The sequence below is a fragment of the Crinia signifera genome, chromosome 9 (assembly GCF_055691185.1).
Source record: "Crinia signifera chromosome 9, ASM5569118v1, whole genome shotgun sequence".
In the NCBI taxonomy this organism is placed as follows: domain Eukaryota; kingdom Metazoa; phylum Chordata; class Amphibia; order Anura; family Myobatrachidae; genus Crinia; species Crinia signifera.
This window is the reverse complement of record NC_139225.1, coordinates 38,246,661-38,264,098: the sequence shown is the minus strand read 5'-3', so window position 1 is coordinate 38,264,098 and position 17,438 is coordinate 38,246,661. Positions and strand designations below refer to the sequence as shown.

General features: G+C 41.3%; 1 protein-coding gene across 1 annotated transcript; it reads left to right on the top strand.

Annotated features, from left to right (window-relative positions):
- Nucleotides 1-773: 773 nt before the first annotated feature.
- On the top strand, nucleotides 774-16,429 carry LOC146036572 (myosin heavy chain, skeletal muscle, adult-like). Its single transcript, XM_083160533.1, has 39 exons — nucleotides 774-980; nucleotides 1,067-1,210; nucleotides 1,536-1,692; nucleotides 1,786-1,813; nucleotides 1,927-2,041; nucleotides 4,912-5,004; nucleotides 5,098-5,161; nucleotides 5,685-5,783; nucleotides 7,173-7,276; nucleotides 7,394-7,532; nucleotides 7,630-7,748; nucleotides 7,838-7,987; nucleotides 8,071-8,241; nucleotides 8,331-8,637; nucleotides 8,723-8,799; nucleotides 9,304-9,391; nucleotides 9,484-9,601; nucleotides 9,710-9,833; nucleotides 9,918-10,054; nucleotides 10,154-10,409; nucleotides 10,503-10,745; nucleotides 10,837-11,013; nucleotides 11,116-11,261; nucleotides 11,350-11,440; nucleotides 11,524-11,913; nucleotides 11,994-12,120; nucleotides 12,410-12,528; nucleotides 12,623-12,819; nucleotides 12,910-13,093; nucleotides 13,182-13,347; nucleotides 13,484-13,608; nucleotides 13,712-14,020; nucleotides 14,888-15,091; nucleotides 15,184-15,309; nucleotides 15,399-15,569; nucleotides 15,654-15,758; nucleotides 15,886-15,981; nucleotides 16,111-16,245; nucleotides 16,335-16,429. The coding sequence occupies exons 1-39, from the start codon at nucleotides 780-782 to the stop codon at nucleotides 16,350-16,352; spliced, it is 5,820 nt and encodes a 1,939-aa protein (XP_083016659.1). The 5' UTR covers nucleotides 774-779; the 3' UTR covers nucleotides 16,353-16,429.
- Nucleotides 16,430-17,438: the final 1,009 nt, after the last annotated feature.

The window sequence follows — 17,438 nt, the reverse complement described above, 5'->3', positions numbered from 1 at the left end:
ACCCTTTCGCTGAGGTAATTTTTCCTCAGATTTCCCTTGATTCTCCCTCCCTATAGTCTCAGTGCATGTCTTCGTGTTCTAATACTTCATCTTTGAAAAATGTCTCCCTCCTGGACCTTGTTAATAATACCATTGGTGTATATATATGTGTGTGTGTGTGTGTGTGTGTGTGTGTGTATATATGTATGTATGTCTGTGTGTGTGTGTCTGTGTGTAACTCCCTATAATGTCCCCTGTACTGTATACTTGTTAAGATATTTTAGTCTTTCCTGGTAAGTTTTGTGGTGTAGGTTATACACCATTTTCAGTTGCCCTTCTTTGTACCAACTCTAATATATTAATATCCTTCTGATTGTTGATGGTAGCATTTTCTTTTATCCATTATATCTCATATTCAACATATGAACAAAATCATATAGAGTGATGTAATTTTGTGTGAGATTTATCAAACCGTCTAAAAATAACTAGTGGAGATATTGTCCCTAGCAACCAATCAGATTTTTTTTTTTTATGAAAACTATTGCATACATGATAGCAAGAATCTAATTTGATAAGAATAAACTAACATAGGTGAAGTGCTCTAATTTAGCTAAATAAAATATACATACAGTAGTTCCATTACCCAAATCACGCAAATGGAAATAGTCACCTTGAAGGATAATATTCACACCAGCATTTACTGTATAAGAGAACAGAGTATGATTAATATGTGCTGTGTGTGATTTATATTGTAAAAGCATTAAATCGTACCAAATAATCTCTTCCAGAAACCAGCAACCATGGGGGACGGTGAGATGGCCGTTTTCGGCGAAGCCGCCCAGTTTCTCCGTAAATCTGATAAAGAGAGACTAGAGGCACAGAACAAGCCTTTTGATGCCAAGAACACCTGCTACGTAGATGACCAGAAAGACCTCTATGTGAAAGGTCTCGTCACCGCTCGGGAAGAAGGGAAACTCACTGTCAAGACCGATGATGGGAGGGTAAGGTTCTATTCTATCTAGCCAATCAGATTGCAATATGAAAGTTGTTATTGGGCAGAACTAAAACTTCATTGTTTTCTTTTCAGACTGTAACAGTAAAAGAAGCTCAAGTTTACCCCCAAAATCCCCCCAAGTATGACAAAATTGAAGACATGGCCATGATGACTCATCTGAATGAGGCCTCTGTGTTGTATAACCTCAAAGAACGTTATGCAGCCTGGATGATCTACGTAAGTCCTGACTCTTACTCTGGAGGGTTATTTAGAAAGAAATTGCATAGAAAGTGGTTAAACCGATTATTACAACTCTAGAACCGAAGACCAGTGGAATTCTAGTAGAGTTCCAGAACAATTTTATACTGGTTAAAGAGGAATGAGCTGAACAGAGGGTGTGTTAAATGAATGGCAACTGTGTGGCCCTTTTCTTATTGTTCCAACAGAAGTATAGGGTAACCTTAGCTTATTAGATGCTACAGGAGCCCATCTGAGTCTTAGTAGAATATTGTATATATTATAATTTTACCAGTAAGAACTAATGTACTTTGCAACCTTACAGACCTACTCCGGGCTCTTCTGCGTCACTGTCAATCCCTACAAGTGGCTGCCAGTGTACGACCCCAAGGTGGTTGCTGGCTACAGAGGCAAGAAGCGTATGGAAGCCCCCCCACACATCTTCTCCATCTCTGATAATGCCTATCAAGCAATGTTAACAGGTACGAAGATCTTATTTCTCTGACGCTTGTTAGACATTATGTTTATCAGCGGTATTTTAATCATTTATGATTAATTCACTTGTTTTTTGGCAGATCGGGAAAATCAGTCTGTCCTCATTACGTAAGTAAAATTACTATATGTTAGTTCATCGTTTTTCATTATTTGTAGTATCTATGTATATTTGCTCTATTCCCCTTCATTTATGGTGTGCTTTATCTCTCTTTTACCTCCAGTGGAGAATCCGGTGCTGGAAAAACTGTTAACACCAAGCGTGTCATCCAGTACTTTGCAACAATTGCCGCTATTGGTGACCCTAAGAAGAAAGAGCAACTGAGCAACAGCTTGCAGGTAACTTGTCACTTCTAGGCTGCCTGTGAACATCTACATATACGCTTCAAAAACTAGTAGATGTAGTTTCACCTGCTGCCAACAGATGGCAGTGTTTCATGGACACACTGGGCCAGATGCACTAAGCTTCAAAAATGATAAAATGGAGAGTGATAAACAGCCAGCTAATCAGCTTACACCTGCAATGTCACATTCTGTGTTTGAAAAAAGGCAGGGAGGATCTGATTGGCTGGCTGTTTATCACTCTCCATTTTATGACTTTTGAAGCTTAGTGCATCTGGGCCACTGACACTAGACATATAGGCCCTTATTGACTCGCAAGGCTGAAAATTACCAAGGGCTGCCTGCCGCAAACCCCCCCCCCCCCAAACCCCCGCAGGCATTCGAGACCTCCCATCCCAACTTTATCCAATCCCCAGGCCGCCCCCACAAGGCATGGCCTCACCCCCTTGTAAGTTCATATGTACTAATAACAAATCACCTGACTTCTACCATGTTACATATATCATTGCTTTAAGCCTCACAACCCACTATAATTCTATGCACTCTGTTACATAGGCATATATTTGCAGGATGTGTGGAGCACATGGGCCCCTGCTTCCAGGAGGTTCCACATTGCACAGCCTGCACCCAAACATTATACTTACCTCTCTCTGGCACTGCAGAGATCAACAGAGAAATTGGTATGGCCTCCATCTTCCTGAAGATCTTTGCATGCGCAGTAGTGGAATCACTGGGGACATGGCATGGGCACCATGTTTCCTAAGACCACTGCAAGTGATGTAGACTCTGGAACAGTGCCAGAGTCTACATGGCAACTGCACTGCCGAGAGAGGTGGGAACCAATTGGAGCCTGCACCTGAGATTCATCCTCTCTTAAGCTGCCCCTTAAGAGAGAATAATAAAGAAAAGTTAGGACATTATATCATATCTAACATTACAAGCTATTGGTTTCCAAAATATGTACCATGGCACTCTGAAGTACCTTGGGACACTTGCAATGGTGCCTCGGTTTGGTGGTCCAGGACCAATTCAGATTATTTATGCTCCATATAATAGGCAAACCCCACTGCTGGTGGCTGCCAATAAAAAAATATATGGACAAACACGGGTTTATTTTCTAAGATGAGAGTTCTACTGAAGATAGGATGTTGACCACAGCAACCAATCAGAATATACTTCTTATTTATTTAGCACCTTCTAGAAGATAATAGAAGGAATCTGATTGGTTGCTAATAGCAACATTCCATCTTCAATAGAACTCCGATCTTAGCAAATAAATAATTAACCTTAAAGATGACATAAAAACACAATTTACTTATTTTAATATTTATATCTCCATTTAGAAACTGTTGGCTTAGGGGTGTCATGAAAAAAATTCTAATACTTTAGGGCGCCGTGATTTCAAAAGATTGGGAACCACTGCCTTAAGACACCCACATTATTATCATACCTTTATGTTTTGCATCTGACCAATATGAGTAAACATCTCATATCATTTAAGCACTGTATATGTGCAGTGCCAATAAAAAAATCCCAGCATCCTCCTTTGCATTCTCCTTGACCATATCATATAAGCTTGCGTAAACACCTTTATGTAATTAGGAAGACACACTTAGAGTGTCAATGTCGGGAACTAGATTCCTGCATAAAAATTTATGACAGTCATGTCCAAAATAAATATTACAGTTCCTTCTTCTACCATGTGTTTGGAAATGCTAACAATCCTACTGGGAATGCCCTTAACACAGCGGTTCTCAAACTGTGGGTCCTGACCGCAAAGTAGGTCCCGACCCCTCAGCATGGGGTCGCGACTCTATGTTGATGACCATCAGATTAATGTGTCTGTGGAGGGGGGGGGGGGGCGGGGGTCAGGGGATAACTCATTAAGTAAACACCCTCTGCTTCCCTCTTCCATCCACCTTTCCCCCTTTTACACCCCCTCATTACCCACTGCCTCCCTATTACAATAGCGGTCACTTCACTTCACTGACCACACATGTGGCGGACATTCTGTGGTAACTTGCTGGGGTCCTGTAATAATTTTTATTGTCTGACGGGGTCCCCGAGCAAAATAGTTTGAGAACCCCTGCCTTAACACATAGAAAGTCACTACAGTTGGTTAGTATAGCCCACAGGTTCTCAAACTCAGTCCTCAGGAACCAACACAGTTCTGCGTCCCCTCGCAGAATCACAAATGAGATAATTAGCTCCATCTGTCGATCTCTTAAAACGTCCCATTGAGTAATGAACACTCCTGTGCACCTGCCGGGTGACATGCAAAACTTGAACTGTTTGCGATTCTGAGGTCCGAGTTTGAGAACCACTGCTATAGGCCATGTCATGGGGTTTCTGTGCTTGTCTATGACCCTGGCCTGCTCAATGAACTCAATAAAATGCTCCATTCCCACTTGATTTACTACAAGTATTCAGCAAAACATACTTATCTGCCTTCCTATCCAGATACTGAAACTGCTTCACTATTTTAAATCATTGGTTTATTTTTTAACAAAACTTAACTAAGTTGATTAAACAGAAAATAAATGAGGGTCACGGTCATTATAAAAAAAAAAATAATAATAATCTAATATCGGCCCAAAATTGTACAATGGCCATGAGGCCATGACTGATTACCAATGATAGGACGGTTGGGCCTGATAACTCTTTGAACATTTGGGACAGATGTGACAATTGGTGCTGGTATATGCTCACCATCAGACAGACCACTTATCTGACAGTGTATGGTAACGTCAGCTAATTGGTCTATCTGATGCTGACTTTCATCTGACAGTGAATGGCTGACATTAATGATAAACTATGCATCTCTTTGTATAGTAAGTATACTAATCATCCTTTTATGTCTACTACAGGGTACTCTGGAGGATCAAATTATCCAGGCTAACCCTCTGCTGGAAGCCTTCGGTAATGCCAAGACCGTGAGGAATGACAACTCCTCCCGTTTTGTACGTATCATTCAAAAATGTTGTTTTCTTTTCTGTTTGCATTTGTACAATTGTGTAATGTGACCTGTTTTCTGAATTATTTGCCATGTTTAGGGTAAATTTATTAGAATCCACTTTGGAACAACTGGAAAACTGTCTTCAGCTGATATTGAAACATGTAAGTATGAATGCACCTATTTCCAGGGCCCGATTAAGGGTTCCAGTCACCCTAGGCTCATACAGAAGTGGCCGCCCACCTTCCCCACCTCCAATTTTTCCACTCATATTCAGCTTAATATCTATAACAGCCTCGGGCCTCAGCTCTAATCATATTGACTGCCCTAGCAGTGCTGGCAACGGCAGCCATGACATCAATCACAGCCTCAGCGACTCTCACAGGATCTCCTCTTCCCGGCATCCCTGCCTCAGTGACCCTAGCAATCCCATCAGGCACTGCTGCTCCCGGAGTTCCCGGGAGAAATTTCACAAGACCTTGGAAGTGCTCCCATACTAGCACAATCTATTGTGCAGACGCTGAGGCCCCTAAGGACCCAGCGCCCCAGACTACTATTAATATTACTACTATTACTACTACTATTACTACTATATTAAGCATGTTGGTTAATCAGGCCCTGCTTATTTCAGTTCCTATTTTCTGTTTTGATTTGTGTTGATGTATACAATGCATTGTAAATCTACAGATCTGCTGGAAAAGTCCAGAGTAACCTTCCAGCTTTCAGCTGAGAGAAGCTACCACATCTTCTACCAGATCATGACCAACAAGAAACCAGAGATTGTTGGTGAGACTTCTTTTGTTTAGCCACACATATGAGGAACTGTTTAGACCTTCAAAATATATGGCCACTAGCAGTGGTGGCTCCTACCTCGGTTTCGGAGGGGGGCTGCCGCTGGCTGCGATGCCGCCCCCTTCTGCTGCCACCGCTGCTGGTGCTGGCTGTCCCAGCTGCTGCTGCTTCTACCCCCCTGGTCTCCACCAGTCCCACCGTGGAACTGTGCATATGCTGGCCCCCAGCTTTTATGGGCTGCTTCGGTAGCAGCATATAGAATCTAAAATACGGCCCCGGCACCTGTACCCTAGAGATGAAAGTCACTGGGACCGGCACATGCACAGTCCCCTGATTCTTTGGGCTGCAGCTGTAGCAGCCCATAGAGACATCGGGGAGGGAGGGAACACCTCCCAGTGGGACTGCCTTGGGTGACAGGCAGGTTGGACTTCCAATAGGAAGTCACTTCCAGTCACAGTGGAGCCAGTGTAGTCTCACAGACTGCATCTTGCTTCACTTAGGTAGAGAACAATAGCAGATTTTACCTGGAGGGACTGCAGTCCTGCAGCCCATAGGTAAAAACCACCACTGGCACACAGCAGTCCAGGCGGGCAGCGTGGAGCAGTGGGCCGTGGTCATGCCCATGGGAATACACAACATTTCATGGGCAATCCCATGAAAATGCTGGGCGTTTGCATGGAATTTTGCCCGTGACGCAGGTGTGGGGGTATGCAGCAGACATCAGCAGATGTCAGTTGCCCGCCCGCTTCCCACACCATCGAATGATTTTGCCACCGCAAATCTGCAATCTGCATGTGGGCGGTGGGCAGACCTTCATGCGGGTGGCGATTTTTGCACTTTGCGGGTCAACCTGAATGAGGTCCTTAGTACAAATCCATACAATAATACATTCAAATAATGATAAGCAATCTTAGCAATGTGAGATGTTTTTATGAATGGATTGGGTAAATGTTATTTATTCATCCTATCAATAAGAATATAATGACATTGAGCATTGGTGACATCAGTCATGTTGATGATGATGTTCTCATGACATTGCTGTTTTTTTTCTTATTCTGCCTCCAACCATAATGCTTGCCCTAACACTAATGCAAACAGTCAATATTGCGACAGTCAACATTTCAAATTTACGGTTTTTGGCATTAATAATATTGACATTTTAGCCATATCATATTTATCGACATTGTGAATATCGGTGTGTTAAATGATGACATCATGAACCTTATGAACAAAATACTCACTGGTCTTGACTTTGTAACGCATTAGCCCCTGGATCATTAGTACCATTTGAACATTATCCATAATAAGTTCCTGTACTACTAACACATCTGTATTTTAAATGATATGTGTCAAGTTGCCTGATTATATTATGTTTTTGTTCAGAGATGCTTCTTATCACCACCAACCCCTACGACTACCCCTCTATCAGCCAGGGTGAGATTGTTGTGAAGAGTATTGATGATGTGGAGGAGTTTATCGCCACTGATGTAAGTAGTTGAGAACTGTAGAACAAAGACCTGTTACATAAAGTCAGTTATTGCTGCTGGATATGTTTTCACATTTGTACAGTCATGATGATAAAATACCGTATTATTACCCAACAGACCGCCATTGATGTCCTGGGATTCAATGCAGATGAGAAGATCGGCATCTACAAAATGACCGGTGCTGTCATGCACCACGGCAACTTGAAGTTCAAGCAGAAGCAGAGGGAGGAGCAGGCTGAGCCAGATGGCACAGAAGGTGGGTACTTATTTTCATTGACCACCAAGGGCAATTCAAAATATTTTGTATCCGTGATCATGTAAGATTAATTTCATGTGCCATGTTCTGTCTCCAGTTGCTGATAAGATTGCCTACTTGATGGGTATGAACTCTGCTGATATGTTGAAGGCCTTGTGCTACCCAAGAGTGAAGGTCGGAAATGAGTTTGTCACCAAGGGACAGACTGTGCCACAGGTACGTGAGGAAAATAAAAAAAAACAGGGTCCAATTGGACAAGCTTATTTCCACCAGTCTAGTAACAAATGTTGTGGTTTGTACTTCAGGTGTACAACTCTGTAGGTGCCCTCTGCAAGTCAATCTTTGAGAAGCTCTTCTTGTGGATGGTCACCCGTATCAACCAACAGCTGGACACCAAGCAGGCCAGGCAGTTCTACATTGGTGTGCTGGATATTGCTGGATTTGAAATCTTTGATGTAAGATATTGGCTTATTCTAACCTTATGATTCTTTCAAGCCAGTTGCAATGCAGTTCCTCATCTCTGTTCTGTCACTTACAGTACAACAGCTTGGAACAGCTCTGCATCAACTTCACCAATGAGAAACTGCAGCAGTTCTTCAACCACCACATGTTCGTCCTGGAACAGGAAGAGTACAAGAAGGAAGGTATTGACTGGGAGTTCATTGACTTTGGTATGGATTTGGCTGCCTGCATTGAGCTTATTGAGAAGGTAAGTGCACATATATGAATCTAGTTAGTCCTTGTAAAACTAATGGCATTGTATTCTGTAGCTCACTAACTTTGTATTTATAAATCCAGCCCATGGGTATCTTCTCCATCCTTGAAGAGGAGTGCATGTTCCCCAAATCCACTGACACATCCTTCAAGAACAAGCTTTATGAGCAGCATCTTGGCAAGTGCAAGAACTTTGAGAAGCCCAAGCCTGGCAAAGGAAAGGCTGAAGCTCACTTCTCCCTGGTGCATTATGCTGGTACTGTGGATTACAACATCACTGGCTGGCTTGAGAAGAATAAGGACCCATTGAATGAATCTGTTATCCAGCTCTACCAGAAGTCTTCAGTCAAACTGTTGGCCTACCTCTACTCTGCCCATAATAACCCTGATGGTGAGTTGCTTTCTGTTTATGGTAAAATACATTTTCAATTCAAAATAATGAATATTGATGTGATGACTGATTTATTAACCAACAGAGAGCGCTGCTGCTGGTAGCAAAGGAGGAAAGAAGAAGAAGGGAGGCTCTTTCCAGACTGTGTCTTGTCTGTTCAGGGTTAGTATAATCTGCTTACAGTATAAGATGTTTATTGCTGATACAGATTTAAGTGATTGTAGTATAATCTGTAATATTTTGTAACTATATGTTGTTAAAGCAAAATCGTCTTCAGTCGTGATGATAATCAGGTATATTTATTTGAGAACAAGGAACAATATTCTCAGAGAGATTTCAGGGTGAGATCTCTGGCTTTAGGCTAAGAGTACCACAGTATTTATACAGTTTATTATACCTAATCATACCTTTATACATTATATATAAACAAGGCATATGTAATTATAACTAAATGCTGTAACGTGTTGTTTGGCTGATGATTGCAATGTCCCAAACACTAGATTACTACATATCTCTGGCAGGTGGCACAATGTGCTTATTTTTATTATTCTGTTATTAAGAGTTTTATTGAGTTTGCTGTTACTTATGTTCATAGTTTAGCCTGTATGTGATTATCAGATACATCCTGTATAATGATTAATTCATTTCATTTTGTGTCTTTTATAGGAAAACTTGAACAAGCTGATGACCAACTTGAGAGGAACCCACCCTCACTTTGTACGTTGTCTGATCCCCAATGAAACCAAGACTCCAGGTACAGTCTTCAATATTGATTTTTCTCTTTTAATGGAAAGAACATTCAGACTATTGTTCTATGTTATAAAATAATGAATTACTTGCCAACAGGTATCATGGATAACCACTTGATTATCCACCAGCTGAGATGTAACGGTGTATTAGAAGGCATCAGAATCTGCAGAAAGGGATTCCCAAGCAGAATCCTCTATGCTGACTTTAAGCAGCGGTACATTTATTAATTACAATTTTTAGCAGCAATCACATTTGTTAATTTGTTTAAACTATTTTTTTTTCTTTTAAATTTTCATTATTTTTCTCAACTTTTTTTGGTTAGTTACAAGGTACTGAATGCCAGCGCAATCCCAGATGGGCAGTTTATAGACAGCAAGAAGGCATCTGAGAAACTCTTGGGCTCAATTGATGTAGACCACACTCAATACAAATTTGGACACACCAAGGTACATGATGAATAGATCTCAGGCATGTTGGGGAATCCAGCCTTTGTCTTATCTGGTCTTCATATATTATTTGTTTTCTTTCAGGTATTCTTTAAAGCTGGTCTCCTGGGTACCCTGGAAGAGATGAGAGATGAAAAGTTGGCTCAACTGATCACTTGTACTCAGGCCCTTTGCAGAGGCTACTTAATGAGAGTGGAGTTTAAGAAAATGACAGAAAGAAGGTAATAATCATTTTGTGTAGAAAAAAGACACTATAAAAATACTAGAACTATACTAGTTTTATAACCAAAAATCTTATATTATGTCCATTTTTCAATCAGGGAGGCACTATATGTCATCCAGTACAATATCAGATCCTTCATGAATGTCAAACACTGGCCATGGATGAAGTTGTATTTCAAGATTAAGCCACTTCTGCAGAGTGCAGAAAATGAGAAGGAGATGGCAAACATCAAGGAAGAGTTTGAGAAGACCAAAGAAGCTCTTATCAAGGCAGAAGCCAAGAAGAAGGAGTTAGAGGAGAAATTAATTTCCCTGGTGCAAGAGAAGAATGAATTGCAACTCCAATCCCAGTCGGTAGGAAGGCATTACATACAAGTTTAAATGAAAAAGATCTATATATTGTATATAAGTACCATAGTTATCTAATGTGCATGTTATATTCTGTAGGAATCTGAAACTCTGGCCGATGCTGAGGAGAGATGTGAAGGTCTTATCAAGAACAAGATCCAACTGGAATCAAAGATCAAGGAGATCACTGAGAGGCTTGAAGATGAGGAAGAAAGCAATGCTGAGCTGACAGCCAAGAAGAGGAAATTGGAGGATGAATGCTCTGAGCTGAAAAAAGATATTGATGACTTGGAACTTACTCTTGCTAAAGTAGAAAAGGAAAAACACGCCACAGAAAACAAGGTACAGTAAAGTAAAAAATAGAGACATGTTGGACTTTTATCATATATAAGACAAGAATGTTTTAAGCTAATCTTCCTTATTTTATTTTTAGGTTAAAAACCTAACTGAAGAACTGGCAACTCTTGATGAAAATGTATCCAAAGTTACAAAGGAGAAGAAGGCTCTCCAGGAAGCTCACCAACAGACCCTTGATGACCTTCAAGCTGAAGAAGACAAAGTCAGTTCTTTGACCAAAGCCAAGACAAAGCTGGAACAACAAGTGGATGATGTATGTAATTGAAAAACGATAGCATATTAATAATTGTACATATTGGAAGAATTTCCTTGTATACTGATGTAAATACATATATATATATATATATATATGTAGCTGGAAGGTTCCCTGGAACAAGAGAAAAAACTTCGTCTTGACCTTGAGAGAGCCAAGAGAAAGTTAGAAGGTGACCTCAAACTGACCCAGGAAACAGTCATGGATCTTGAAAATGAGAAACAGCAGACTGATGAGAAACTGAAAAAGTGGGTATTTTCTATTTTATTTTCTATTGACTAAACTTTATATAAAATTGATTGGCACATTTTGTAACTTTTATTTTTGCATCCACAGGAAGGACTTTGAAATTAGCCAGCTCCAAGGAAAGATAGAGGATGAGCAGTCATTGGGAATCCAACTGCAGAAGAAAATCAAGGAACTGCAGGTATGGCTGTGGTTGAAACAATTATGTATTTTACCGAATATTACAATATGTCTCTAAATAATTTATAAACTGTTGTCTTCTAGGCTCGTATTGAAGAGGTTGAGGAGGAAATTGAAGCAGAACGAGCAGCTCGTGCCAAGGTTGAAAAACAGAGGGCTGATCTCTCCAGAGAACTTGAAGAAATTAGTGAAAGACTTGAAGAGGCTGGAGGTGCATCATCTGCCCAGATTGAGGTGAATAAGAAGCGAGAAGCTGAGTTCCAGAAAGTCAGACGTGACCTGGAAGAAGCCACCCTCCAACATGAAGCCATAGCTGCTGCCCTACGCAAGAAGCACGCCGACAGTGTTGCTGAGCTTGGGGAACAGATTGACAACCTGCAGCGTGTCAAGCAGAAGCTAGAGAAGGAGAAGAGTGAGCTGAAGATGGAGGTTGATGACCTTGCCAGCAACCTGGAGAGCATCTCTAAGTCTAAGGTACTGCATATTTCATATATTTTTTTTTCAACTATTATAGTATAGTATGATGATAGTAACATGATAATCTGTTCCCGAAGGCCAACCTGGAGAAAGTAAACCGTGTCATTGAGGACCAACTCAGTGAAGTGAAGGCCAAGGATGATCAGCACCAAAGATTGATTAATGACCTCTCTACACAAAGGGCTCGTTTCCAGACTGAAAATGGTACTTTAAAATATTAGTAGTAGTAATAGCTGCAGTCGTAGCAGTAATAAGTTAGTATGCACTTTTAATTTAATATATTAAAAAAACATAAATAGGGAAGTGTTGATTATAAGTCACCAATTGATAGTCATCATTACTATAACAGAAATAAAATATATGTTACATCCTTATAATACATTGCAAAAGTATTGAAAAAAACTATAATAATTATAATTTGTTTTAGGAAATCTATTCTGATTAGATCAGAATACATTTTAATTACATGACATTGTGATTTGCTTAATATTAGGTGAGCTTTCTCGTCAGCTTGAAGAGAAGGAATCTCTAATTTCTCAGCTCTCCAGAGGAAAGCAGGGATTCACCCAACAAGTTGAGGAACTTAAGAGACAACTTGAGGAGGAATCAAAGGTTATAAGTCAATGCTGTTTAAATTATATTTGATAGCACATTTAACATATTAGCATCCATTTTTAAACAAGTAAATCTTTTCTGTAAATTCCAGGCTAAGAATGCCCTTGCCCATGCCCTGCAATCCTCCCGCCATGACAACGACTTGCTCCGTGAGCAATATGAGGAGGAACAAGAAGCCAAGGCTGAGCTCCAGCGTACCTTGTCTAAAGCTAATGGTGAAGTTGCCCAATGGAGGACCAAATATGAAACTGATGCCATTCAGCGCACAGAGGAGCTGGAAGAGGCCAAGTATGTCCTAATCAATGAAACATCACCAATGCTCAAATTTTAAATATTTGCCTAACAATGTTTAAATTGTTCGTATTAATGCACTTACAGGAAGAAGCTGGCTCAGCGTTTGCAGGATGCTGAGGAACAAGTAGAGGCTGTGAACTCCAAATCTGCTTCCTTGGAAAAGACCAAGCAGAGGCTTCAGGCTGAGGTGGAGGACCTTATGGTCGATGTTGAGAGAGCAAACAGTGCTGCTGCTGCCCTTGATAAGAAGCAGAGGAACTTTGATAAGGTAAATAGGGAAATACACCACCTTGATAACATCATAACGTACATGCACACTGGGCAGAGTGTATATATGGTGTCATTATTTTTAACAGGTCCTTGTAGAATGGAAGCAGAAATATGAAGAGGGTCAGGCTGAACTGGAGGCTGCTCAGAAAGAGGCCCGCAGCTTGAGCACTGAGATCTTTAAGATGAAGAATGCTTACGAAGAGGCTCTGGAACAGGTTGAAACCCTGAAGCGTGAAAACAAGAATTTGCAACGTATGTTTGTTCGAATGGTTTACATTTTCAGTGGTTGATTTCCTACAACCTTCATCCATTTTTATTGATAAGGTATTTACGTATTTAAAAGATTTTTTGTAATCTTAACTTTTGTTTGGTTATCTATTTTCTCCAGAGGAGATTTCAGATCTGACAGAACAGATTGGTGAGAGCGGCAAATCTATCAATGAACTGGAGAAGGCCAAGAAACAAACTGAGCAGGAGAAGAGTGACCTACAGGCTGCCCTGGAGGAAGCTGAGGTAAGTGACTAAAAATGATTCCTGCAGAACTTTAGAGCTACTCCTAATAAAACAGTAGTATTGTTTATTTTAATATTATTAAACATTTTTTATATTTCCAAAGGGCTCATTGGAACATGAAGAAGCCAAGATCCTGCGTGTCCAGCTTGAGCTGAACCAGATCAAATCTGAAGTAGACAGGAAGATTGCAGAGAAGGATGAGGAGCTTGACCAGCTGAAGAGAAACAGCCAGAGATCCATTGACACCATTCAGAGCACGCTGGACTCTGAAATCAGAAGCAGGAATGATGCTCTGAGACTGAAGAAGAAGATGGAAGGAGACTTGAATGAACTTGAGATCCAGCTGAGCCATGCCAACCGCCAGGCTGCAGAGGCACAGAAACAGCTCAGAAACGTGCAGGCACAACTGAAGGTATTCCTAAGTTAGAGCAACCTCTGTCATATAATGTAGTGTTCCTCAAGTACAGGATCCTTATAAGTATTGTGACGAATGGAGCACATACTCTGGATCAGATAAAGTCACAGCATAGTAAAAAACATTTCAGGAAGCTCCAGTGGTCCCTACTATAGCCCAAACCCTTGCCTATCACTTGCGCAACTATTCTACCATCAAGAGCAATGACCCTCTACCCTGGAAACACTTATATCAGGAGAGCACAGGTGCTGCTGATTACACAACCCTGCTGCTGCTACTGCTTCCAAAACCTGGCCTGGATCCTCCACATTACTCTCATGTGGAGAGATGCTGCCTCTGCCACAGTAACTTCATCATATTTAGTTTAGGTATTTTGAAAATCAATATTCTATTACTGAGGCACATACAGATGGATCCATTCTCGTTAGAGCAGCCAAATACTGCCCCTCACTGCCCCATGACAGAATGAAGTGTGCGTGCCCCATACTTGGCAATGGGGCGTGCGAGCAAGACAGATGCTCACACGTCCCTGTCGCGTCACATTTGCTGGCCCGCCCTCCGCCAGAGCTCACCAGCTAGTGAAATCTGGTGAGCGCTAGGGATGAATAAGAATGGCTCCATCTGTACTCTGTTTATAACCCTTATTTTACAGTAAACCTGGGTCGCCCACTATACAGAGGGTTACCTGGGTTTAACCCTTCTTGTAACCCAAGTTAAATTGATGTGTTGATCGACCCGGGTCAAAAGCTTTGGTACTTTTACACCGCACCACAATCCGGGTCCGAAAGCGCAATGAGAAAGGGGTATTAGTGATGTGGCACCCACTCTTAAATATTATATCTTATTATATTCTTTGTCCAACAGGATGCCCAGCTGCAATTGGATGATTCCCTTAGAGGACAGGAGGATCTGAAGGAACAGGTTGCCGTGATTGAACGTAGAACTAACCTACAACAGGCTGAAATTGAGGAGAACAGAGCTGCCCTGGAACAGACAGAGAGATCTCGCAAGATCGCAGAACAGGAACTTCTGGATTGCAGCGAACGTGTTCAGCTTTTGCACTCACAGGTAAGATCAGCAGATCAGCTGCAGATTATCAGTAGAGGAGTATTCCTTCAATATATCCAGAGCATGTAGTAAATTACACATTTTCCCCTCAGAACACCAGCCTAATCAACAGCAAGAAGAAGCTGGAGAGTGACATTGCCCAGCTCCAGAACGAAGCTGAGGAATCTATTCAGGAATCTAGAAATGCTGAAGATAAAGCCAAGAAGGCCATCACAGATGTATGTGTTCTATGTCATACTACTAATCAGCTGCAATAATAATAATAATCTGTTATCGGATGATTTAACATGTTACTTCTTTGCTAAAGGCCGCACTCATGGCAGAAGAGCTGAAGAAGGAGCAGGATACCAGCTCTCACCTGGAAAGGATGAAGAAGAACCTTGAACAGACAGTGAAGGACCTGCAGCATCGTCTGGATGAGGCTGAACAACTAGCATTGAAGGGTGGCAAGAAGCAGCTCCAGAAACTGGAGTCCAGAGTAAGTGCCCTTTATACTATAAAATGGGACAATATTAGTGATTGTATAAGTTGCTAAAGTCACAATTTTTAATGTTACGCTCAGGTGCGCGAACTGGAGAATGAGCTGGAAAATGAACAGAAACGTGGAGTTGAGGCAATTAAAGGTGTTCGTAAATATGAGAGGAGAGTAAAGGAACTGACCTACCAGGTAAAGAACACTTAAAAAAAAAAGAGTTATCTGGGTCATAAAAACACTGAAACAGGAGCCAACAGTCTTTGTGACCAATAATTTTATTAAACAGAAATAGTAAAATCTGAATATTTCCCTTGTATAGACCGAGGAAGACAGGAAGAACGGTCTGAGACTTCAGGATCTGGTTGACAAACTGCAGCTGAAAGTAAAGGCCTACAAGAGACAGGCTGAGGAATCTGTAAGTAACCTCTTCTATTTTCGCAGAAAGGAATGTTCATCATGACTTTATACCTTTCATAGGTGACAATTCTTGACCACTTTGCAAGGTTCGACCTGTTCTCTAATTCTTCTCTTCTTTAATGTTCAGGAGGAACAAGCCAATGCCCATCTTGGCCGCTTCAGGAAGGTACAGCATGAGCTGGAAGAGGCTGAGGAGAGAGCCGACATTGCGGAGTCCCAAGTCAACAAACTGAGGGTGAAGAGCCGTGATATTGGTGGAAAGGTATGACGTCCTACATGTATCGCCTTAAATAATTTAATTTTTCACAAGATACATAAAATTAACAACTTGATTGTCTTATTTATCTACAGAAGGAAAGCGAAGAGTAAAGAGCCGTTAACTGAAGCTTGAGGTACTCTCAAAATGGGAATTTCTCAGCCTTCTACCTGTCTACCCTCGTCCCTCCCCAGTGTTTTATTCATCTCCTAATAAATTTCATATTTGAAATTTGTGAAGTTGTGTCATGCTGCATTTGTATAGCACCATATAATATTAATGGTAATCTTTGAAAGCTGATCATCAAGAAACTAATCAAGAAACTAATATACACAAAATGGGTTTCATACCTTGGTGTGCCTGGTCTGTACTGGTTGACTATGCTGGTGGTTCCCAAACCTCAACAGTTCCCATTTTTCGGGTCATCTGTGGATTTTTAAAATGTGACAGTTGTTGCATCGATTGGGTGACTTAGAAAAGCTGAACTGTTGGTGGTACTTGAGGACCGGAGTTGGTAACCACTGGACATAAGTTGATATTGCCTGCATAAATGGTCAACTGAATAGAGATTTCTAATTTCTTTGGTACAACTTCATTCTGGCATAAAGAAGATAGAGCTAATAGATCAAATGAATCATTCATGGAATGCATGCAATGGATTGGGTGGTTCCGTGAATAAATGCATTTCTACAGCCAAACTCAGAAGTGGCATCCAAGGCTCCCAGACATGCTCAAATATTCAGAGCAGTGGTACCAGCACCCCTCACCCTCCCGCTCAGATTTTGCTTTGGGTCCAGTGATTGTGTTATACTCCGGCCTATGGTATCCTATTACCAGTGGTGGCTCCATATGTGGGACCTGCAGCACAAGTCAAATAGGGGAGAACTGCCACCTCAAATGCTGCCAAACTTCACCTCTCTGGCTTCACTGACAGTTGTGGCTTCCTTGCAGCCCCGCCCCTGGAGCCGCCACTGCCAATTGCAATGTATCCACTCACAATCACGTAAATACAGATCAGTGTGAAAAGCAGAAATTGGTTTAAATGAATGCTGTATGGTTCCATTCAGCACTGGCTCGCTATGTACAGGAAGAGCTACAGTAATGTTACATCCTGCAACTTCTAAACGATGGTGTAATTCAAAAGATGATGTCCATTGTAAAGATCGTCATTCGGTTAGCCCTGCTTTACTTAATTACGT

Excerpts from the sequence above, each read along its gene's own strand:
- LOC146036572 (XM_083160533.1), top strand. The coding sequence starts at position 780 with ATGGGGGACGGTGAGATGGCCGTTTTCGGCGAAGCCGCCCAGTTTCTC. Across the intron at positions 2,042-4,911 it reads AACTGAGCAACAGCTTGCAG|GGTACTCTGGAGGATCAAAT; the intron begins GTAACTTGTCAC and ends TGTCTACTACAG. Across the intron at positions 9,602-9,709 it reads TATGCTGACTTTAAGCAGCG|TTACAAGGTACTGAATGCCA; the intron begins GTACATTTATTA and ends TTTTTTGGTTAG.